Raw genomic sequence first — 26,036 nt, 5'->3', positions numbered from 1 at the left:
CCGGCCGCTGATTGGCCGGGGATCGCCGATCTGCCTTACGGCGCTGCTGCGCAGCAGCGCCGTACAATGTAAACAAAGCGGATTATTTCCGCTTGTGTTTACATTTAGCCTGCGAGCCGCGATCGGCGGCCCGAAGGCTATTCATGGAGCCCCCTGCCGTGAATTGACAGGAGAGCGGCTGCTTCCTGATTAATTAGCCTGCAGCCGGCGACGCAGAACTGCGTCGCTGGTCCTGCAGCTGCCACTTTGCCGACGCGCGGTATGAGTGCGCGGTTGGCAAGTGTTTAAAATGCATTTACAGTAAAGTGGCTCTTAGCAAAATGTACCCCCCAAAGAAAGCCTAATTGGTTGCGGAAAAAACAAGATATAGATCAGTTCATTGTGATAAGTAGTGATAAAGTTATAGGCTAATGAATGGGAGGTGAACATTTCTCAAGTGAAAACGACGGAACGCGAATGGGTTAATTAAAAAAAAAAGATTGCATGCAGCCAACTGAAAGTTGGCTGCATGAAAGCCCACTAGAGGGCGCTCCTAATGCGTACTTCTGATCCCCTCCGGCGATCAGAAGTAACAAGAAGGGCCGCAATGAGCGGCCCTTCTTGTTTTGCTTTCCTCGAGCGGAGTGACGTCATGGACGTCAGCCGCCTCCGATCCAGCCCTTAGCTCTGGCTGGAACTGTTTGGTCCGGCTGCGCTGGGCTCGGGCGGCTGGGGGGACCCTCTTTCGCCGGTGCACGCGGTGCATCGCTGAGCTGCATAAGCGATCAGGTAGCACACGCGGCTGGCAAAGTGCCGGCTGCGTGTGCTCCTTTTTATCTGGTGAGAATCGGCCCAGCAGGGGCTGAGCGGCAGCCTCCGGCGGTAATGGATGACCTGAGCTCGTCCATACCGCCCGGCTGGTTAAGCACAGACAACCCAGGCAAGTCCTCTGTCTGCAGACGTAATATTTTGCACATAGCATAAATAAAAGTTGCTAGTTTATCACAGCTGCAAATACAGAGTTATTGGCAGTAAGCTCTGATACTTATCTACTGGGAGAAAATGTAAAAGAAAAAAGTACATTCGATAATTTTTCATATCTAAAAATAACTTTTCAGCACCTAGCAATTGAAAAAGTATTAAAAAAAAAGTTGGTAAAAAAAAAAGTTATAGACTTGAGTATTTTCTATTAAGTTATTTTACTAATAAGGATTGCCATGGGTGCAAACTGGTAAACTCTCTTGGAGAAGAGGGAGAGAGAGAAGGATGTAGAGGGTTCCTGAGGACTGATTCACCCTTGACCGCTTTTCAGTGCTTTGCTGATCAGCGGCGATCAGAAAAGTGCTGCTGCTAATGTATTCCTATTGATCATTCTCACTTCAGGGTTTGTGATTTGCATACATTTAAGGGTCATTGCTTTGTGTTTCTCGTTTTGTTGAACAAAAATCAAAATGCAAATCTCGGCAAAATCGCTATTGGCGTTCCAAATTTGAACCGGCCCTGAGATGGGAGCAGCAGAGAACAGTAATAAGGCTGTGAGATGCAGGATTACCACTTACGAAGGCAATATAGGTACCCTTTACGTCCACCATGCCAAATCCAAATGTTTTCTAAAAAGCAAGTATATAAATTTTGTAGTCCTCCACACATTCATCTGTTATAGGAATAGAAGGTCTAAAATATGCCTTCTGTGAAGGTGAGCAACATTTAGATTATACCCCTCTTTTGTAGATGTCCTAATAGAACAGTCATCTTCAAAATAATGAAAAAACTAGTTTTACTTTCTGAATTATTTTAGGTTGTGAATTTTATATTTTAGTATTTTTGTGTTTATTTTTTTCCCTAGAAGGCAATAAGGGGATAGGAAGTTATAAGCAAAAAGAACAAAACAAAACTTCAGCAGCTGAATTCTTTTGTAACAATGACTATATGGGTTTCTGCCTCCAGAAACTCAATTTATGGACATTTTGCAAATATCAGACAGAAAGCATACACATACAATAATAACAAAAAGAAAACTCTTCACGTATAACTTTCCATTCATTCAAAATAATGAGGCATGAAAGGAACAATAGAGAATATAGATATCCATTATCCCTTTGTTTACAAGAATAATAGAGAAAATAAACCTTCATTAAAATAAAAATAAAACAGCTCTCTAAAAAATAAAATATTGAATCTGAACGTCATATCATAAAGCCTAATTTTCAGGCATTTGTAAAACATTTCAGTAAAAATATCAAAATGATCACCTGAAACAATGTTGTAATCTACAAGCCATATAGTGTAAGTTTCACGAAAATACACAAATATATTGTTTTAAAGCAAAGACAAACTAAAGCTCCATTTGACCTCATCGGTGTCATGTTCTACATAACTAAATTCAATTATTTTGCCAATTATTTTGTACTCCAACCAGGAGTTGCAGAATGCATGGTCTCTGTGTGATGAGGGCTGCCTTCCTGCACCTGCAGATTGTAAAAGTATTCCCTTTCTTAAAAGTAGGGTCCGAGCAATATAAAAAAAAGTAAATCTACTTACCTGGGGCTTCCTCCAGCTCCTGGCAAACGTCCTGAGCCTTTGCCGCAAATCCACTCCCATCCGGTGGCCTGGGGTTCCCTTCGTTGCAGAAGCTGTTCTCGACAGGTCGGCCTATGCTGCGCCTGTGCGAGCACCGCTCATTATCGCTCTCATGTGGTGTGGAGTGTTCTGCTCAGGCGCAGTAGTTTGGTGCCTGCACAGAACGCTCCAGGCTACATGAGCGTGGTCGCGAGTGGCGTGGCTGCGTGCTCACGTGTTAGATCCGGGCGGCATCTGCAATTGAAATGGACCCCGGGCCACCAGCTGGGAATCAGAACTGCAGCGAGGGCACAGGACGGCTGCCAGGGGCTGGAGGAAGCCCCAGGTAAGTAGATTTTTTTTTACAAACTGGATCTTGTCTTTAGGCTATGCTCACACACACACAAGATGGCACTCAGCTGAGGTGCCATTCATTGTTATCACGGCCCAACAGTTAAATATTAACTCCTAAAACTGGCCTTAGACTATAATGAACATATTACTATGAAAGGGATCATATTGTGACAACACTATATACTCTGTAAAGTGCCAAGGAATATGAAAAATAAAGATGGTGGGGTATATATGTGATTGAGATTCTATATCTTCCGAAGAAGTTCTGCGTTTATGTTCTTTTGTTATTTGGCCTGTAACTAATAAACCATACACTTTCTGTGTGGGTAAGATATATACCCTACCATTTCCTGTGTTCAATTAGCTTGATGGGGCGGGGATCACCTGAAACTGTTGTTCTGCTGTATTACATATTGTTTGGCTCAATAAAGAGCATTTTCTGTGTGCTGCAAACCATTGTGAAATGTGATATGCCGATACACAAATACTGGTACTGATTACATAAAATTAGTGAGATTAGTCCCTACCATGTCTCAAAATGGGTCAATGAAGATAGCCATCATAATTATGAATCAATAAGATTCCAGCTTATCAGAGGACATTGTGATCTGCATAATGTTCGAAATCCCAAAACACTCAACAAAACTAGTACTGTGATCAGCCTAAGGCCAAGCCACTAGAGCGTTAAGGGAGCAATTTCCTTAAACGCTCTGCCAATATAAATGTATGGGGCAGATTCCATTAGAGCGATCCATCGCAAACGTAGGACATGCAGCATTTTGGTAGAGTTTCCATTCTAATGAATTTTATAGGAGCAGGGAAATTGCTCCCAGAATCGCTTGCAAAACACCATCACAAATCGCTAGCGATTGCATTTTGCGCTTTCTAGTGGATTCCAGGCCTAAAATCTACAAACTGATACTGAGAACACCTTCAATTTGCAGATTTGTAGCCCCTAAAGTCATATAGGCATCCCTCTAGTTTACAGAAGTTTATTTTTAAAAATAAAAAAGAAAGAAAGAAAGAAAGAAAGAAATGCTTCAACTACTAAAAGAAAAGAAAAAATTGCTTTCTTAAAGCATAAAGTATTTGCAAGAATTTAGGTTGGAGTGAGCTCTGAGACGTCTCCCAGTGCATCACTGCTGAAATATGCAAATCACCCATTGTTGTCCCTGTGAACTAAACACACCTCCAGATCCGCTGGAATGTAATGATGTGTCACCTTTTTGATATTACAGAGCCACACTAATACAACATGCATACAGACTGTTTCGAATTGATTGATCCTCATCAGTACATGGCATGGGTTAATGTGGCTCTATGGAGGAGGACTTGAAACACCCAGAGTTACAGACTACCCAGCAAGCTTATGGTAAACCAGAACTCACAACTCAAAAAGGTGACACATCATTGCATTCCAGTGGATCTGGAGGAGTGTTTAGCTCACAGGGAGAACAATGGGTAATTTGCATATTCCAGCAGTGATGCACTGGGAGACGTCTCGAAGCTCACTTCAACCTGAATTATTGCAAATACTTTCTGTTTTAAGAAAACAAATTTTTGTTTTCCTTAGCATTTTATGCTGGGTACACACTATGAGATTTTATGGTCGATTTATTGTCAGATCGATTATTTCCAACATGTTCGATTTGCTTTCCGATCGATTTCCGAGTATTTTCCGATCTATTTAATATTCAAGTTAACAGAAATCGATCGGAAAATACTCGGAAACCGATCGTAAAGCAAATCCAACATGTTGTAAATAATCGATCTGACAGTAAATCTCATAGTGTGTACCCAGCATAAGTAAGAAGGCTTTTTGGTCCATTGTAGCCTCTTACACACTCCAATGAGTTCTGGTTCACCGTAAGCTTGCTGAATAGTCTGTAACTACTAAAATAAATGATTGATTTCTTCAGGAAAATAGCCCTTTTTGTTCTTTAAGCAGAGATTCACTAATTAATGCAATTGCTTTGATTCCTTTAGATTGTTAGCTCACAAGGGCAGGCCTCTCACCCTTTTGTGTGTCTTGGAAATTGCTGTGCATTGTTCATCATGTTACATTTGTTACTGTAATTCCTATGTCTACCAATTCTGTATTATATGCCAATGTCTATATCTTATACAGTAAATGCCATCATCTGCATTATTATGCACCCAATGTATCTTACCTCTGTACAGTGCTAATTAATATATTGTCATTTTACAAAGCAATAATAATAATTTATGTTTGCCAGACTCTTAGCTGCACTAGAGTTTTTCCACTGATCATGTATTAGTCAAGACAAAAGATACATTTTGAACTTTCTAAAACATATGACTCACACATTCCACAAGACTGTCACTGTAATACATCATACACCAGAAGGAGGCACAAATATCAAGTCACGTCCCGTGCCAGGAAAATGTACTCTGGTTTTACAAACTCAAGGAAATGTATAATTTTTATCACAGGAAATTAAAAGAACCTAACTAAATAAAATAAACAAATATCAATCAATGCGGATATTAAACAAGAAGGAAATTAAAGATATATTTTAACAACTGGATCCGATTTACCAAAGCTGGTGAACAGTGAATGTCATAAACGGTCATGCAAATGTGTACTCCGCTTTTTTTAATTTTTTTTTTATTTTTTTAAGAGCGTCCCCTATTAAGCGAGTCGCTTGAGTAATATCAGGAAGTAAAACTATATTTTTACTTACCATAACCAGGACATCATCAGTTTATTGAAAAGGTAAAAACAAAAGCTAACAAAAAACAGATCTTACTCGGTCTCTGGGTGCATACTTATGGTTGTAGTCACACAACTATTAAAAAGTGGTCAGAGCTACAAACAGCCAATTAGATTTGTTTGATTGAGAAACTGCTTCCATTCTCGCATTATTGATGCCTAGGACCCCAAAGCTCACAAGCTTGGTCACAGAGTGACTGTCAAGGTTAGAAAAAAAAGCCATACCCAACAACAACAACCAAACACAACGCCCTGTCTTCAGCAAGTTATTTATATAAAGTTGCTTTGATTTCAGCATTAACCTTTTTTGTATAGTAATCACACCCAGATATTATGTCATCCTGCTCAGCATGTCCCTAATAAAGATCCTGTTGGCTAGTAAAGTGATCTCTAATTCTCTGGACATTTTATTTCTTGATTTTTATAATTTCTATGAATCTTTAAGTTAATGAAGGGGTATATTGTAAGGGTATAGGTCTGTATAGCATAGATATACAGGAGTGTATGAATATGGTATCAAGTGTTAAAATAAGGTAATTAATGCAGATTTTTTTATTTTTCCTTGAAAACTGTATTCTCTGAATGCAGGTTCAAATCAACCTTTTTCTTACCCCATGTTTTCATAGTTGCTACATTTTAGGGTATAAAAGAAAAGGGGTGGGTTTTTCCTACATATTTTATGTCACTTTGCACACCAAAACATCCAACATCATTAGTGTATCACCTCTTCTAAACAAAGTTTTGAATGGTTTTAGCAACATGAGTCTGGCCTTTGAACAGAAAATCAAATCTCAGCAGGATTCTGTATGTTATCCTAGGTCCTATATTCAGTTCTTTCAGTATTTTAATATTCTCTATTTATCATGCTCTTTGGAGAATGTCAATTCCTAGGGACAGTAACAATGATAATGCATTTCATCAATTGCTAGAATATTTGTAGATAAATGAACATCAAAACCTTGAAAAGGTTTTCTAGCCCACTTCAGTGCTATACATCTCCAATCTGATCTTCACTGAACACTGGGAGCTAGTCTACTTTAGGGGACCCACCGTAAATCCCCATAGAGAATTGGAGCTGTGCTGAAAACGGAACGAATTTCCACTTTCAGCTCTTTTAAACCCCCACAAGCTATATGTCTTTGGAAAGGTTAGAATCTGCTCTAACGAATTATGCTACTTTCGGTGAGCAAAAGGTGCAACTCACCATGTAGGAAGCGCCGAACGGCCGCGATCGCGGCTCCGTCGGCCATCTTACTTCTGTGCTGCTCATATTTTTCTCCCTTCTCATTGGAGGGATTGTTAGTTGGGGGCGTGCCAGAAACTGTGCTCCCTTCTCCCCGGACAAGACAACGCAGAACTAGCTACTGACGTTTTTTTTTCTTCTCTGGCACGCCCCCAGCTAACAATCCCTCCAATGAGGAGGGAGAACAATATGAGCAGCACAGATGTAAGATGGCCGATGGAGCCGCGATTGCGGCCTTTCGGCGCCTCGTTCACGGTGAGTTTCAGTTTCTTCTCACCAAAAGTGGCATCATTCGTTAGAGCAGATTCTGAGCCTTTCATACATATATAACTTGTGGGAGTTGAAAGCGGAAATTTGTTCCGTTTTTAGCACAGCTCCAATTCTCTATGGGGATTTACGGTGGGTCCCCTAAAGTAGACTAGCTCCGAACACTGTAGTCTACTGTATTTCAGTAATGAAATGTATAGGGCAGGTCACTTTTAACCATACTTTCCTCAGAGCCTTGAACATCCTAGTAGAGGCCTGCGCGGGTCCACTTTTTCATACCCGCACCCGTGACCCGCTACCCGCACCCAACCCGCGACCCGCTTTCTGGTGAATTTGATACCCGCAACCCGACCCACACCCGCAGAACCGCTACCCACACCCGACCCGCAGGCCCACTACCCGACCCACTACCCGCTTTTTTAAATTTCCTTCTAAAGTGCACATTTAAAGTAACATTGGGAAACTGTAAAGTTAATAAAACCTATTTTTATACACAAACCAAAGCTAAAGAAGGTTTTTAGCTTTCACTACCCGCGACCCGCACCCGCAGACCGCTACCCGCAACTCGCTACCCGCACCCGCAGCTTAAATCAATTCGGATACCCGAACCAGACCCACATTTCGGGTTACCTGACCTGCTGCAGGTCTCTACATCCTAGTACTATTACATGCAATATTTTATTATCCCAATGTGACTAAATGTTTTACTTTTTCAGTTAAGGACCTTGAATGCAGTAGTATACGGTGCAATGTCTTAAATAAGACTGCATTTATTGTGAGTGTGGGAAGACCAAAAGTAGGAGCAATTCGTGGAGAAATATGCAAGTGTTCACAAACCACATTACAACTGTATTTTCTCAAAGATCATTAGGAGAGTCCATAAACTCAAAAATCTAACGTGCAAACATTATTTGCAATTTCCTTCACACGATCCTGATAGAGACCTAAACTTAGATTATTGGTACTGTCCTTGTCCCGTCCTTGTACCGTCTGGGAAAAATTGCCTTCACTTCCTGTACTGATAATATCAAGGGCTATAGCAAGGCTCTTATATGGGAAGATATGAGAAAAAACAAGAAAACGTGATGTTCCATCTCCTCTCCACAAATATACCATAGAGTCACTCCAAATCCTCTCTAAACACAAGGTAAGGTTAGTTCTCAATAAAAAGGACATACTCTAATAAAAGCTGAAAATAGGCAATTTTCCTTTTCAAAAACTATCACTAAGATTTTAGTCAGCCTTGAACAGTTTTACAGTTGACATTTGTAGTTTCCGAGTTGGCATTTATTTACCTATAACTGGTCCCTCAGAAATGTTGGGGGGGTTAAAACTAACTGTTCAGTAATAAACAACACACAGTTCTGCACATTGGACTTGGGAATACTGATTTATAGTTTTTCAATGCCAAGCAGCATAGGCAACTATTAGGATGCATAAACAGGGAAATCTAAATCAGTTGCAGGGCTACATCTAGAACAGGAGGTACCATTTTTACAGTTTACAGGAAGGAACTAAATTTCTCTAAGGATCAGATGGTCTCACAAAGAAAGATAAAAAAAATATGCCTAGTTTGGAAAAGAATATGAAGCACAAAAAAGGGCAGTACAATCTGGAATGCAAATCACTTGATTATAATGTAATCACTAAGCTCCTAAAACAACCATTATTCAAGTTTTTTTTAAAACATAGATATACAGTGCAAAGAGTCACATTTAAGAGGCTAATAACTAGTATGCAGTGCTAGTGTTACTCACATATAGTTGTCTGACTAGGATAAATGGTGATAAAAGTCTCATACACCACACTATCCCAGCAACACATACCACTATTTAACTCTGTCTACATATAGAGTAGCCAGTCAGCCACCCCCCAGGACCAGGACCAAGCCAGAGCTCAAAGACCCCTACTAAAGACAACCAATTCGTCATCACACTCCCCACCTAAATTCAACATATTTTGCCTCACAAAGAGGCCTCGTCAGTGATGCATAAATATAATGATGATGTACACTAGAGATGGCCCGAACCTCTGATTTTTGGTTCGTGAACTTCCACAAAAAGTTTGGTTCATGCAAACTTCCGCGAACCGCAATAGACTTCAATGGGGAGGCGAACTTGGACAACTAGAAAAAATTATGCTGGCCACAAAAGTGATGGAAAAGATGTTTCAAGGGTTCTAACACTTGGAGGGGGGCATGGCCGAGTGGGATACACGGCAAAAGTCCCAGGGAAAATCTGGATTGGACGCAAAGCAGCGTTTTAAAAATCACATTGAATGCTAAATTGCAGGCCTAAAGTACTTTAAAACATCTTGCATGTGTATACACCAATCAGGGAGTGTAATTCGAGTACTGCTTCACACTAACACACAAACTCACCGTGTAACGCACCACAAACAGCTGTTTGTGTAGTGACGGCCATGCTGGACTGGTGCGCAACATGGCGAGAGTGCAGGCGATATCGGTTTTCAAGCCCATATGGTAGTTAGGCATAGGTAGGTGTCCCAGTAGTTAGCTAGGCATAGGTAGGTGTTCCCATATAGGTAGGTGGGTGCCCCAGTAGTTAGCTAGGCATAGGTAGGTGTTCACGTATAGGTAGGTGGGTGCCCCAGTAGTTAGCTAGGCATAGGTAGTTGTTCCCGTATAAGTAGGTGAGTGCCCCAGTAGTTAGCTAGGCATAGGTAGTTGTTCCCGTATAAGTAGGTGGGTGCCCCAGTAGTTAGCTAGGCATAGGTAGGTGTTCCCGTATAAATAGGTGGATGCCCCAGTAGTTAGCTTGGCATAGGTAGGTGTTCCCGTATAGGTAGGTGGGTGCCCCAGTAGTTAGCTAGGCATAGGTAGGTGTCCCAGTATAGATAGTTAGACAGGGCCTAGTACAGTATAGCTATTACCAAGGTCCAGCTGCAACAGATAGGGCTGTATAATGCAGTGTCAGTGGGCAACACAACAAAAAAAAATAGATCACAAGAACAAGATTAGCTCTCAAAAGAGCTGTTGTGGGGTGCGATTTTAGCAATAAGAATCAGCAAGGAGCAAGCTAACAAGCCTATAAGAGCCTAACTAATCTTTCCCTATGAGAGAGTCTACAGCAGCTGTCCCTTCTCTATTTACTGCAGGCACACGAGTGAGTCCAAAGCCTGACGCTACCTGCCTTTTATAAGGGGGGGGGGTGTAGAGGCTCCAGGAATGATTATAGCCTGATTGGCTACAATGTGCCTGCTGACTGTGAAGTAAAGGGTCAAAGTTGACCCTAATGGTGCATTATGGGGGCAAATTATGGGGGCAAACCGTACTTCCGGGGTAAGTTCGCGTTTCTCCGCAAATGCGAACAACCGGAAGTTCGCCGGGAAGCGATCGCCGGCGAACCGTTCGGGCCATCTCTAATGTACACCACACATATATTTTGTCTGGTATAAATACATTTTTCCTTAAAAGTGTAATAGCAACATAAAATAAGATGTAAATTATGTATTGAAACTGACAGCAAAGCATTTTAAATTCCCTATACTATCTGTATATAGACTGCAAATATGCATCAAAATCCAGTACATAATCCAATTTCTAACTCATGATTCAATTAAAAAAAAAACCAAAAAAACAAAAAGCCATACAAATTCAGGCCCAAGCAACAGTTGAAGTGAAATTCGATTTTCATAATAAAAAAAAATCCATATCATGTAGCTAGCTATTAATTATTCAAAACTAAGCTTAAAGCGGAATATAACCCTGCATTTCAACTTTGCTCTAAAACATTATTTACAGCATATTATATGCAAAAAGCATTTTTTTTTACTAGACCAGCATTGGAAGGGTTAAACACAGAGGTTTAAAGTTCCGTGGAGAGATATGCAGAAGTTCAGATTGTTACATTCTATTTAGTTATATGTATCTATTGATAAATGTTACACACTCTTTGGCTGTCCTCCAGCTCCTGAGAGAGTGAGTCACATTCAACACTTAGATACATTTATGTAAACAAAATGTATCTTTGTCAGCTTCGGATGCATCTGCAGAAATCTCCAGGAACTTTAAAGCTGTGTGTAACCCTTCCAATGCTGGTCTAGTAAAAAAAAGAAAAATGCTGGTTGCATATAATATGCTGTAAATAATGTTTTAGAGCAAAGTTGAAATGCAGGGTTATATTCCGCTTTAATATTTACCTATTTGCTAAAGTGGAATCTGCACTGTTTTTCTAGAACTTTTAATCTTCCTGCACATGCAGGGGCACAAAGACGAGGCTCCTGATAATCTCAAAATCCACAAGATCGGCAGCAAACTCCTCACTCAGAACAGAAATATAAATTTGCAGCCTTGTGTATGGTCCCACATGCAACAATTATGTTGCAATAGAAAAGTGACACACATGGATTACACATTCCACTGTAAGCCACATAATGCACGTCACAAAATGCAATGTTATTATAACTAAGGAAACTAAATTCGCTTTACAGAGAAGCCACGTAAAAAGGAGTACAAGGAAACTTAAGTGTAGGTCTTACCTTCATAAGTACCACTCTCTAGTAGGGCTCCACTTAGCTCCAGTTCCATAAACGCTTCCACTGTAATAAAGTTGTAATCCACTCCAGGCACCTCCCCTTCTTTAGGCTGCCTTGTGGTGCCTGAAAAAGAGGAAGACGACACTTAATCGACTATTAAAACAGATAATCATCTTTAAACTTGTAAATTGTCTTTAGCCTTTGACAAAAGTAGACCGCTCAGCTTGGATACAATTTTTAGCTGTTGAATATGCAAGCTAGATACCAATAATGCATCAAGCTTGACCAAGAAACCATGAATGTTTGGAAAGTTATTTTCTTTACACTCTGTATTGCATAGTGCTACTGTAATTTTAAGGCAACCACTAACTATACAATTTACTGAACAATCGTTTGCCAATAATTCTTTGTATGAACGATCAGAAATGATCATTTGGGACCACTAATGGGCAAAAATCTCCTAACCAGGTTGATTAGATTAATGTAATTGATCCGATTTTTGCATCAATTTCATTAATCTGATCGGATTGGTTAGGAGATTTTTGTCAATTAGTGGTCTCAAACATTCATTTCCAATTGTACGTATGAAGAATTGTTCATAAATGATCATTTGGCAAATTGTATCATTAGTTTAGCTTTCAGTCAGATTTCATGGTTTAAATTTCACCGACCTTTTCTGCCTTAAGTACCGCCTGTAACCAATACAGGAAATGAAGCAAATTCCTTCAGCGGGGACACAGACAGAATGAAAAACATGAGAGATGCCACTACACTTCTTCCTTTCATATTCATATTGTCAGTTTCCCCACTAAAGACTTTCTTTTTTATGTCTAGTCCCTGGGATACCGGTCACCACAACAGGATTTGAGAGGAAATCTGTGAATTTTGGAAGAAAAATAATTTAGCCTGGAATTCCACTTTAACATTATTCACTTGCTTTTCTCCATGCAAAACTATCTCAGTCGTATAAATAACCACTAACAAGGCCAAGTGTAGAAGCCAGTAATATGGGCTGAAACTGCAGGTGACACTGCAGTCCCCATAGGAATCCTATATAGATATTATGCTGTTAGAGCCAGGACTGGGAGTTAATGAAGCATGCCAATGCTGCAGCACAGCTAACTGAAGCACAGTGCTGTCTTTCCTAGAACATTTCTATGCCTTGTACGTGAACAGTTAATCTTAGCTGACATGTCAAAAATAGATAAGCCTGTGAGGGAAATATATATTCTTGTGACATCTCCCATTTTAGCGCTGTAATTAGTCCATATGACCGTACGTGAGAATGACATCATCAACCACTGCCTTTGACCAATCCCAAACGGCATACATTGGATTTATTAACACAAAATTGCCATCAACATGAAATTAGTAGTTTCTCACTTACCACCCCCTACAACTGGGTGAGGCCATTCCCATGGGCTGAGCCTGAATGCCACACACAATGGGAAACTATGTCAAAGGACAGCATTCCTCTTTGTTTTGTAGTTGAATGAAATACTATAACTGCTGTTTATTATTATTGCCAGATAGGACCAGCTGAGGGTAAGTGAGGACGTGTGTGTAATGCATTTAATGGGACGCAGTGTAAATTATAATGTCTTTGGGTTGATCTAAAAAAAAATTTGGATAGCATTGCCACATTGTATTACATTACCAATGATTTCAATTCTACAGAAACTTTTTCTAAGTTTCCCTTGACAGCAGCTATGAAATTACAGCCAGTTCTGGTTCTAGCTGTGTGTTCTGCAAACACACACTGTACAAAACCTTTAAAACATACTATAAAAGACAAAGGGCTTGATTCACTAAGACAAATAGCATGCCTTATCAAAGTTAACACGCCTTAACATTAACATGCCTTATCAGAGTAGCATAGTGAGCGTTATGAACTCGCAGGGGCTCAGGGCAGGAGAGTGGAGCTCTTGTCATTGCCAATTAGCAGGCATAAGTTTGTAGTGCTCCTCAATAAGGCGTGTTAACTTTGATAAGTCGTGTTATCTCTGACAAGTCTTATAGTGAATCTATTTGTCTTAGTGAATCAAGCCCGAAGAGTGTTTACACCACTATTATACACCTATACATGGGGTAATTTGTATATTTTGTAAGGCATCGCAACAACATGAAGAAGAATGTAATCCAGTATTTAGAATATTCAATTTTATGTTAAATATCTTGGTTTCAGCATCAAAAACTGTTCTATATCTATATATTGCTGTATATTGGCATGTAATACCGCCCTGCAAGTGATGTTTAGCTTAGGCTATGATGTCACACAGCCTTCTGCCCCACTACACTCTGACAGATCAGGTGATTTTAATAGCGTTCTCGCCTTGCAACGCTTACCACTATGGTTAGTGCTCTTGCCTTGCAGCGCTAACCTGGGCAGTATGGTGGCATAGTGGTTAGCACTCTCATCTTGCAGCACTGGGTTCTCAGTTCGAATGTCAGCCAGGGCACTAACTGCACAGAGTTTGTAAATGTTCTGCCTGTGTCTGCGTGGGTTTCCTCCGGGCACTACAGTTTCCTCCCACATCCCCAAAACATACAGATAAGTTAATTGGCTCCCCCCTAAAATTGGCCCTAGACTACGATACATACACTACACGATACATAAATAGACATATGACTGTGGTAAGGATTAGATTGTGAGCTCCTCTCAAGGACAGTCAAGTGACAAGACAATATACTATGTAAGATGTGCCTTCGTAAGATGTCGGAACTATATAAATACTAAATAATAATAATAATAATAATAATAGTGTAAAATTAGCCTTGCTGCTGATTGTTCTCCCAGGAGACTTATTTTCATCTTATGTATAAAATACCCTTTCAGCACCTTGTAATTGTAAAAGTAATAAAAGTAGCCACCGTAATCAAACCCAAGTCATTTCGGACAATCAATTTTAAGAACTTTTGTTTGCTGGGGGCTGAAAAGGCGCTTTATTGATAAAGTGTGCAAAGGAATTTTTTGCAAACCATTTAACCATCAGTCCTAATTATTATAAAAATGTAAAGTTTATACAGCACAAAAAGAGATGAAGAATCATAATTTACAATATACAATGTTTATAATCAGTATACAGGGACCAGAGACAGTCGTGATGTCCCATATGTCACTGCAATTACCAATTCTGTATTTTGTACCAGTGTCTATATTTGGTGTACATCATTGTGTGTCTGTATCATTATGTACCCCATGTTTGTTTCTTACTTTGAAGAGGGCCATGTAATAACGACGATTGGATGCATTCCCATACCTCCAGCAATGGCTGCAACACTTAAACTGTAAGACAGTGCCTGGAATTATGACCCTGAAAATATTGTTTGTATTAATTTGGTTATTTACCTGGTTAAAATGTAAACTATTGGATTTCAACATATCTGGAACTGTATATGTACTCTAAGTAGTCAAATACCATGTATACTTTACAAACACGGACCTAAAATAATACGAGAGAGTCAAATGTCCTTACACCATAGATTTGGTGTATTTGTCCCCTTGTTACCAGTGTGTAGTATACAGTGGCGTACCCACCGAGGGGCTGCAGGTGCTCACAGCACCGGGTGTAGCAATGGCTAGGGGTGCCGCTGTGGTGCTCAAGCACGGTGTTCTTCCACCTGGGATATTTTCTCATAGTTCTGTCGCTGTGCTGTGACAGAAATCACAGCAACTTCCTCTCCCTTTAGCGCCCCCCATTCTACTCAGCCAAAATATTCGACTTAAAGCGGATCCGAGATGAAAAACTAACTATAACAAGTAACTTGTCTATATATGTTACCTAAAGTTTAGATGGTTTACACAGCAAATCTAGCTGCAAACAGTTTTAATAGAATATGATTATTTCTTCCTGTGATACAATGACAGCGGCCATGTTGTTTGTAAACATTACACAGAGGCAGGCTTATCTGTATCTTGAGCCATCAGCCTAATCCCCTCTCCTCCTCCCTCCTCCCCTCTGCCTCTGAAATCAATGGCTAGTAACACCCCCCTCCTCCTGCCCAGACTGAGCTCCCATGAGCCCTTGCTACTGCCAAGGCTCTCTGAAAACCTGTGGGCGTAGCTTTTTTAGTTTATAGGGAATTAGAGTATTAAAACAAAAACAAAGGCCTGAGGGATTTGAACCGGCACCGTGGGCACAGAAGGACTCCTGGGGGCTGCAAGAAGCCCCAGTTACGTTCTACTCAAATTTCCTTTAAGGCAGGCAGCTTAATTCTGGCCACATGTGTTTATATGTGCAGAATGAAAGATATACTATATCCACAAACTCATTCTGCACCTATATACACAGGTGACTGACAGACTATGTCTATGCTGCTTGCATGCAGGCAGACTTAACAAACAACAATCAGTCAGGAATCATCAGGATACAAGTTACTAGTACTCACTCACTCACTGTAAATGTATGTGACAGTGACGCTGAGTGACTGTAACTTACTTGAATCAGACCATTCCGCCTATGCACAATTGATTGATAATAACAATATGCTCGGCGGCTGCTTGAGAGAGAGAGAGAGGGGGGGCGGTGCCGCGCCGGCGTAATCATAACCATGGTAATGGTACACTCTCAGAGAGAGAGTGTACAGAGATAAATCCTTGCCGCCGCTGAAATGAATTAGTAGCGCTAACGGCGGGCAAATTGCAGTGCGGGCGCCGGTGGGCAGACACAGTTAAGGAAGGGACCAAGACTGCACTCATGATTTACTTCACTGACAAGCGCCCAGAGGCCGTAGCCTCACAAGCCTATGTGTCGGCCCGGCCCTGAGCTGAAGTAAGAGGGATATGGAGGCTACCATATTTTTCTGGCATTGGTGTCTGACACACACATGAAACAAGCATGCAGCCAATTCAGTCAGATTTCAGTCAGAAACATCTGATCTGCATGCTTGTTCAGGGTCTGTGGTTTCAGGTTTTGAGAGTCAGGAGAATTCAGTGATTTGACCGCTGAGGGAAATAAGCTGTTCCTGTGCCTTGAGGTCCTGGTGTAGATGTACCGATACCTCTGACCTGAATGGAGCAGACTGAAGAAGCGGGAGCCTGGGTGTGAAGGATCGTATGCGATCCGCAATGCTCTGGAGCACAGGCTGAGGTCATAGAGGAGGTCCAGAGGGGAAAGTGGTTTTCCGATTATTCTCTCTGCTGATCTGCTGACCCTGTGTAGTTTATGTCTGTCGCTGCCGGAGGAGCCAGAGTACCAGACCAGGATAGACGAACAGTTCTGACATAATTGTCAGAAACACCTGATCTACTGCATGCTTGTTCGGGGGTCTATGGCTAAAGTATTAGAGTCATAGGATCAGCAGGATAGCCAGGCAACTGGTATAGCTTAAAAAGGTAATACATATGGCAGCCTCCATATCACTCACCTCAGGTTTACTTTAGGAATTGCCAAATTTTCAACACATTCAAACTAGGTACAACGCTATGGAAGATCTTGGCAGTGGCAGTATAAAAATTATTCTTATTAACCACTTCCAGACTTAAAGTCTCTGGCTCCTTAAAGTGAACCCAAGGTGAATATAAACAGATGAGAGAAAAAAATACATTTATCCTCCTACTCCTAAAAATGACTTTTTTAGTCATACCAGGATTGTATTATATATTTAAACATTTAGAAGGTAGATTGAATGTTTTGTTGTCTCTGCTCAGCTGCAGTCTATTAAGTGTCCCTAAATGAAAATACATGAACTATATTGACCCTTTCTCTGTCCCTCTGCTTTCAGAATACTCTCAGAAATATGTAAAAAAAAATGTATTCTGCTAGGAAAACTTGTATGGCTGTAATTTGCTTATCAGTGATGTTTACTATATTCCTGACAAGGTACTGACAAGACAAAAGCTGCCACTTCCATACTTAAAGATCAACTCTTTCAGGCAGAAAAATAAAACAAGTAAAACACTCTGACCTATGTTTAGTACTGCACATACACATGTTTATCTCATGTCGCCTCGGGTACACTTTAAGGACCAGAGTTTTTTCCCCAAAGAACAAGCTTTGTGTGATCACTGTGATTGGCTCACAGTGATAAGTGTCAGGAGCCAATGACATTGGCTTCTAACTGGTGCATGGGTCTCTGCTGCAGCGTGACAGTAGAGCAATCAGGCTTCAGTGATGACAGAGCGTCGCAAATGGTGAGAGTGATTGGAATCTACAGCCTGACAGGAATAAAAGCTCCTAAACAGGGCATAGATTTCACTTACTGCTGTACGAAAATAATTAATAATAATAATATTATAATAATATAATAATGGTGACTGCCAAGAAGAGGTTAATCTCATGCGTTTTAAAAAGTCAACTTCTCCTGTATGGTTTAAGGAATATATGTAAAATTCAGATTTTACAGTAAAAAGGAATATTAAATTCATCAATCTGAAATGTAAGAGAAAAAGTAAGATGCAGAAAAAAAAAAGTTACTGAATAAAACATCCTCGGCAACTAACACGCTTTTGCACAAAGTAGTGGATTAAAATATGGCTCTACTTATTATTCATACAAATAAGCCTGCTTTTTCACAGCTCTCTCAGTATGTAATAGATGTTCTCTCTACAGCTCCATTTGCTGCTGTTGATTACCAGCCTACACTGGTATTGCTTCCAGTAGTTATTTCTAAATCTCGCCTACGGACACTAAATGCACAGTGAAAAAAATGCCTTTACAGAGATAAAAAGGAACAAATACTGCAATATTATGGAGTATGAGAAATGTTTGCAAATTATATTTTCTAATAAAACTGGGCTAGTCACAATACTTTTTTTAATAAGTGAAAACAAAACAGGGAAAACAGGTTAGTACATAGCTGGATCAGTGCAATCTCTCTGGGCTTTCCAAACAGATGATCAGATTAGGAAGCTTTCACGACCAGACCTTTAAAGGTAGCCATACACTGGTCGATTTGCCATCAGATTGACCAACAGATAGATCCCTCTCTGATTGAATCTGCAGTAAAGGGAGCCATACGATCCCTCTCTGATCAAACAGATTGTGAATCGATTTCACTATGAAACCGATTCACAATCTGTGGAGCTGCCGCCGCCCCCCCTTATATTACCTAATCCGGCCGGCGCGAGTCCCCTGGTCTCCGCTGTCTCCTCTCTGCTCTGGGCTCCAGGGCTACAGCTTCCCTTTACTTCCTGCCGGGGGAAGTTTAAACAGTAGAGGGCGCTCTACTGTTTAAACTTCCTGTCGGGACAGTAAGAAGTGAAGCCTGCCGAAGCCCAGCGGAGAGGGAACAGCGGTGACAGCGGGCAGACACGCCGGTGGAGCAGGTAATGTATTGCCGCTAGCGTCGGTCGGACATTCAAACGCCGCCATCGACGCACTCGCGACCCGCCGGCGATGGAGCGAAATCTTCCGCACGGACGGATCGAGGGGAACGATCGATTTCAGACGAAAATCGATCATTCAGTCAGCGTTTGCGCAACGATTTCACAGCAGATTCGATCACAGTGATCGAATCTGCTGTATATTGGCGGGAAAATTGTTAAGTGTATGGGCAATGGCATGATGTAGGCACAGACAGCCAAAACAAACTTATCAGACAAGCCTTCTTTACTGCTATTAATTCTCCTGCCATAACATCAAATATGAGGACCCAAGGCTCCTGCTTCCTAGGCACAGACATGATTAGCAGAGCCGAGCAGGTTTTTGTGGCAGCCAGTTGAGGACCACAATGGTGGATGGCTGTGCATGTCTGACTAACCTCATTTGTTTTTAAGTAATATTTTTCACTTAGAAAAAAAACATACCATGACACTGACAGTGTTACCCAAGTCATTTTAGATTTCAAGTTTAGTTGGCAGCTTGCGGGTATTGTAAAAGTTCTTTGTAAGCTTAAAGAGGAACTCTAAGCAAGGATTAAACTTCATTGCAATCAGTAACGGATACCCCCTTTCCCATGAGAAATCTCTACCTTTTCGCAAATTGATCACCAGTGGAGTCTGTATGGCTGATATTGTGGTAAAACCCCTCCCAGTGTGATGTCAGGACTTAGGTCCTGACAGATTCCGGTCTGTGAGCCTTGTGGCATTGTGGGAAATAGCAGCTGTTTCCAGCTGCCAAGCAACCAGTATCTCCCTCTGTGCATATGTATAATCTATTAAAAAAAACAACAACCTTTTAGCCTATCACATTGTTGGGGGGTGTGGTTAAACATAATTGCAGTTGTTGCTGTATGTTTTTTTTTCATGTCTGCCAGTAGTGAAGAGTATTATGCACAGGCTGATTGTGGATCAAACAATATGGACAAATGACATGGTGAGTATCAATCATCAAACTTCTCACTTTGCAATGTATTGATTTATTTCCCCTTTTTGCTAAAGATCCTCTTTAAGTAGCTGATTTTTTAAAACTAAGAAATATGTACATTTTATTTCAGTCTACACAGTACAGTACATACTGTTCTGTATTGTCTTAGTAACTCCTAAAAAACTGCATGAGTATAAGCTGCACAAAACAGGAGGCAATACAATTCTGGAGAAATCACCTGAAACAGTTATAAAACCTGCATACCCAACAGTAGCGATGCTCAATAAAATGTTAACAGAGTTCATGCAAGGTTATGCAAATTCTGTATGCAAACAAATGTGGCTTGAAAATGGGTTAATCAATTTAAACCTTGACATAATTGGTCAATTTTCAAGCTGTATAAATTTGCATACAAAATGTACAGAATCCTGAATAAACTCAGATTTGCATCTCATTGATCATCACCATCCAGAAACTACTGTACAGTAATTAAACATATACAAAAAGTCTGAGGCGCACAGCTACAAGTAGGACGTAGATTTCAATCATGCTGGTCCAGGAGGGGTTAAGTAAACTGGTATAATGTTTGGCAAATTCTACAATCCTCGGTGCAGCTCTGTACGTTATAAGTCATTTTGAAATCTGTGGTCAATCAAAATTGGAAGTGTATACCAGGCTTAAAGAAAATATGTACCGAAAAAGTTCCCCTGAGGCTTCCCCCATACTTCTCGGTCCCACGGCGGCGGCAATAAAAGGTCCCTGAACAGCGGGGATGTAAATATTTACCTTCCCGGCTCCAGCACAGGTGCAGTATCGGCTCTCCACTCGGAGATAGACGGAAATAGCCGATCGCTGTCGGGCCGCTCTACTGCGCAGGCACAAGGCTCCTGCGCCGTAGAGCGGACCCGACAGAGATCAGCTATTTTCGCCTATCTCTGTGGGAAGAGCCGCAACAGCGCCCCCGCTGGAGCCAGAAAAGGTAAATATTGCACAGCCTGAAAAATTGTCGGCTGTGCGTTCCGTGGGCTGCAGTGAGACCACCGTGGGAGACAGGACGACGGGGGAAGCCTCGATTGGGGTCCAGAGGCTTCCCCCTACTGAGGTGAGTACCCCCAGGGAAACTTTTTTTGTTACAGAATCTCTTTAAAGAGAATCTGTGAAATGAAATAAATACAACAAAAATTAGATACTCACCTTGGGAGGGGGGGAAGCCTCTGAATCCTGATGAGGTTTCCCCTGTCCTCTGCAGGCAGTTCCGATCTAGCTCCCCCGAAAAGTGCAAAGCAATAAGGACATTGCCTGCCTACACAGACACACACGAGCGACTCCCTGCTCGAAAACTGGCAGAAATAGCTGAGCCAGATCAGGTCCAGAGTCTGAGGGGAAGTCGATACTCTGTCTGTGCAAGGCTCCTGACAAGCGGATGTTCAGGGGTCCCAGTGTTGGATCCCCTCTGCTGAGATGGACAGAGGAAGCAACTTTAAGATCCAGAGGATTCCCCCTCCCGAGATAAGTACCCTCTAGGGGCATTTTTCTTCCCTTCAGGTACACTTTAAGGGTGCACACATGCATCTAAATTTGATTGGCCAATCCCTAGTCTACCGCCATGTAGTATGGGGACAATAGGTTTTGAATAGTATAAACAGATTGTGTAGGTAAGAACTCACACTACATGGAAATGATAAAATTGGATGAGTGTACACACCCCAATATTCCTTTCACACTAAACATGGTTATGCGCACAGTGCATAACTGACCGTGTAGAGAAGACCTATTTTTTTAAATGTGTCCTTTCATGCTTGCTCTGCTACAGTGCACAACATGCTGCTGCGCACATGTCACACATCAGTGCTGCACTGGAAAGACTTGTAACACAATGCGCAAATATAGTGTACAAGAGAACAAAGGTTAATTGGCAATCCAGTAATTTCTATAAGCAGTGCCTGTGCTGTCTGTATCATGCTCACCCTCTTATAAACGTTTCAGATTTTAAACTGGTATATCAGTCACTGTGGAGCACACACTGGGCTTGATTCACTAAGACAAATGGCATGCCTTATCAAAGTTAACATGCCTCATCAGAGTAGCATAGCAAACTTATGTCTGCTAATTAGACAAGACAAATAACATTTATATTGCGCTTTTCTCCTTGCGGACTCAAAGCGCCAGAGCAGAGCAGCAGCCACTAGGGCGCGCTCTATTGGCAGTAGCAGTGTAAGGGAGACTTGCCTAAGGTCTCCTACTGAATTAGTGCTGGCTTACTGAACAGGCAGAGCCGAGATTCGAACCCTGGTCTCCTGTGTCAGAGGCAGAGGCAGAGCCCTTAACCATTACACCATCAGCCAACTGCAATGACAAGAGCTCCACTTGTCCTGCCCTGAGCCCCTGCGGGTTCGTAGCGCTCACCATGCTACTCTGATAAGGCGGGCTAACTTTGATAAGGTGTGCTAACTTTAATAAGGCGTGCTATTTGTCTTAGTGAGTCAAGCCCATTGAGTTTAGGCACATTTCAAATAAAATATGCAAGTATGCAGTGCATGTAGCCATGTAAAGAGTAAGCAAATCAATTACTAAAGCTTGCTCTAATTCATAGGCTCTTTGTTGATATTTATTCATACTTTAACAGTCATAATGATGAAAACGTAATACTATTGTCTGACAATTTTTTCCCTTTTACAACCTCTGAAGGTTATTGTAGTATAACCAGATAATTGGCAGATGTTTTCCCTCCCCATGAATGCAGGTATGATGGGCAGTATACAGCATGCTTGCTGTAAGCTATCTAGAGCAAATGAGACATGGATCAACAGGGTAGACCAAGAACCTCATCTCTTCTTGTGTCTTCTATAAAAGACAAAACCTGAAGCAGAAGCCTCCTTTCTTGTACATGTGTATGTTTCATCATCATTGTATCTACAATGTTACCCCAGGTAGGAGTTGGACCTCCCATTAAAAAGAGCACAGAATCTATTTCTAAAATATGAATAGTGCCCTCTGGTGGAAGAAGGCAGTAGGTATACATCAGCAAGTGGCTCAGTGATTACAGGGAAACGTAGTGGGGCGTGACGATTTAAAGGGAACCTTTAGGGCTCAGACAGAAAAGGAAAAATCCATATCCTTCTCAGTTTAGGTTCCCTTTAAAGGAAACCGGAAGTGAGACACATATGGAGGCTGCTGTATTTATTTCCATTTAAACAATACCAGTTGCTTGGCAGCTTTGCTGATCTATTTGGCTACAGGAGTGTCTGAATTACACCAGGAACAAGCATACAGCTAATCGTGTCAGATACAACAATAATGCCTGAAACACCTGATCTGCTGCATGCTTGTTCGGGGTCTATGGCTATTTTTTTTTTTTTTTAGAAGTAGAGGATCAGCAGGACAGTCAGGCAATGTGCATTGTTCAACCAGTTCGGCCTATCTGGACGAGCTTTCTCGTCCAGATAGGCACTGCATCTTCCCCTGCGTGGTGCGCGCGATCGGGCGCGCGCCCGCGCGCGTACCCGCCGCCCCCCGCTATCCCCCCGATCAGTGAATGGGAATATAATTCCCATTCACCGATCTAACCTCCCTGCAGAAATACCGACGCTTTCTCTCCAGAGAGCGCGGTATTTCTGCCCCCAGGAAACAACTCCTCTGATCTTTAGTTCCTAGATGCGAAATCGTTCGCATCTAGGAATTTTTTCACTGTGGCCATCTTGTGGCCAAATAGTAAACTGCACCCACATACATTTTTAATTAAAGAAAACTATCATTTTACATGTAAAACAAACAGTTTCCCTCCCACACCAAAAATTACCCACATACATTTTTTATTAAAAAAAAATTAAAAAACATACAATAAAAAAAAACAAAAACAACATAAATAGTTACCCAAGGGTCTGAACTTTTTAAATATGCACGTCAAGAGAGTATGTTATTATATTATTTAAAATTATAAGCTTATAAATAGTGATGGACGCAAATTGAAAAAATGCACCTTTATTTCTAAATGAAATATCGGCACCATAAATTGTGATAGGGACATCGTTTAAATGGTGTAATAACCGGGACAGATGGGCATATAAAATACATGAGTTTTAATTACGGTAGGGTATATTAATTTCAAACTATAATGGCCTAAAACTGAGAAATAATGATTTTTTTTCATTTCTTTCTTAATCTTCCAGTTAAAATGGATTTAGAAAAAAATAATTCTTAGCAAAATGTAGCACCCAAAGAAAGCCTAATTAGTGGCGGAAAAATCAAGATCTAGATCAATTCATTGTGATAAGTAGCAATAAAGTTATAGGCGAATGAATGGGAGGTGAACGTTGCTCGGATGCATGAGATTTTCGGACTGCGGTGCTGAACCGGTTAAAAGGAAATAAATATGGCAGCCTCCATATCCCTCGTGCTTCAGTTGTCCTTTAAAGATAAGGGGAATAAATCATATTCTGATGTTTAAAGAGAATCTGTATTGTTAAAATCGCACAAAAGTAAACATACCAGTGTGTTAGGGGACATCTCCTATTCCCCTCTGTCACAATTTCGCCGCTCCCCGCCGCATTAAAAGTAGTCAAAAACAGTTTTTAAAAGTTTGTTTGTAAACAAACAAAATGGCCACCAAAACAGGGAGTAGCTTGATGTACAGTATGTCCACACATAGAAAATACATCCATACACAATCAGGCTGTATACAGCCTTCCTTTTGAATCTCAAGAGATCATTTGTGTGTTTCCCCCTGCAGCTCATTGAAGAGTTACAAGCTGATTGTTTCTGCCCGGTTGTCTGTAATTCTGCAGTATGTGACTCATCAGTATGTGAACAGAGGATTTATCCAGCTTGTAAAAGATACGAGAGCAGAGAAAAGCTGGCTTATGTAAATAACACACACACACACACACACACACACACACACACACACACACACACACACACACACACACACACACACACACACACACACACACACACACACACACACACACGGGAGCGTGCATAGAGGGGGCCTGCAGTGGGGGCATGCATAGCAGATCACACTGAAGAGTTAGCAGCCTTCCAGACACAGGCCGACAAGTCTGACAGGGGAAAGATAAGCTGATTTATTACAGAGATGGTGATAGTATAAAGTGCTGCAGTAAGCCAGAGCACATTATAATAGGTTTATGAACCTGTAGGATGGTAGAAAACACAATGACATTTTTGTTACAGAGTCCCTTTAAAGCTGTTCAATAAACTACTTCTGCTGCCTAAAAGAGTTTATAACTCCAGTTATCCTTGAAGCACACGTCTTTGCTCACTGTGCGTATTTTGAAATGAGTTATGTAATTACACAACCATATGTTGACATTTTTTTTGAAAGTCAAAGAAGAAGCTGAAGCTCACAGTTCAGAATGCAAAGGACAGCACATAGCTGAAATAATCCACATCTGGTATGCTTATTTTAGCCGCTACCATTAAATGATGTTGTATGTTGAGTGGCACTGGTGAAGTGTAGATCTTCCATCGTGTTCTGCCGCCTGATCTCCTGGGAAGTGTGCATGATTAAAATGACATTGTCACATGCCCGGAGCAAATCAGGCCAGTTGTGAAGGAAATTTAAGGCAGACAGGAACAGAATGTGTTTGATGAAAACTGGAGCATATCTGTTGTTCTTCAGTAATAAAGCACACATACAATATATGCACACAAGTACATCTAATGATAGCTATGTTAAATGACTATGGCTCTACACTTCCAAGCAAAGAACGTATTGGTCTGTGCAGAAATGTGCCTTGAAAAATAAAGCCAGTGGAAAACCAAAAGCTCCTGCTGCCTATATTCTAAAAATATAATTATTTATCCAGAAGTGAATTACTACTGCTACTTAAATAAGCTAATGAATGGTTAGTAAACTTCATACACTGGTAATTTAGCCGCAAAACACAATATTTAGATTGCTGCAGTGTTAGATTGTTGCAGTGGCATTGTAGGTGCGCATGCCCCAATTGGCCAAAAAGCAGGGCTGTACTTCTTATCCGGCAATGACTAAATCACTGTTCTGGGGTGGAGCTATGCATATTACCGTCGCAGCGGTCTGCCGCAGGGTAATGTGCAAGGGAAAATGGTGTGGTGCAATTGTCCTTCCCTGGGCTCTCATGCTGCATGGCAATCACATCACACCATAGGTGAAACT

The 26,036-nt window shown here is 41.1% G+C and overlaps 1 protein-coding gene across 11 annotated transcripts in view; it reads right to left on the bottom strand.

The window, feature by feature from the left end:
• Positions 1–26,036, bottom strand: part of MAGI2 (membrane associated guanylate kinase, WW and PDZ domain containing 2) — a 1,075,940-nt gene that overhangs the window by 448,398 nt on the left and 601,506 nt on the right. For all 11 annotated transcript variants that reach the window (XM_068276199.1, XM_068276198.1, XM_068276200.1 and 8 more), the window contains one exon: positions 11,637–11,756. In XM_068276199.1, coding sequence (XP_068132300.1) covers positions 11,637–11,756 — 120 coding nt within the window. The remainder of the gene's footprint in view (positions 1–11,636; positions 11,757–26,036) is intronic.

The sequence above is a fragment of the Hyperolius riggenbachi genome, chromosome 3, assembly GCF_040937935.1.
Source record: "Hyperolius riggenbachi isolate aHypRig1 chromosome 3, aHypRig1.pri, whole genome shotgun sequence".
NCBI lineage: Eukaryota > Metazoa > Chordata > Amphibia > Anura > Hyperoliidae > Hyperolius > Hyperolius riggenbachi.
The sequence above is the reverse complement of the archived record's forward strand: the minus strand, read 5'-3'. Positions and strand labels throughout refer to the sequence as shown.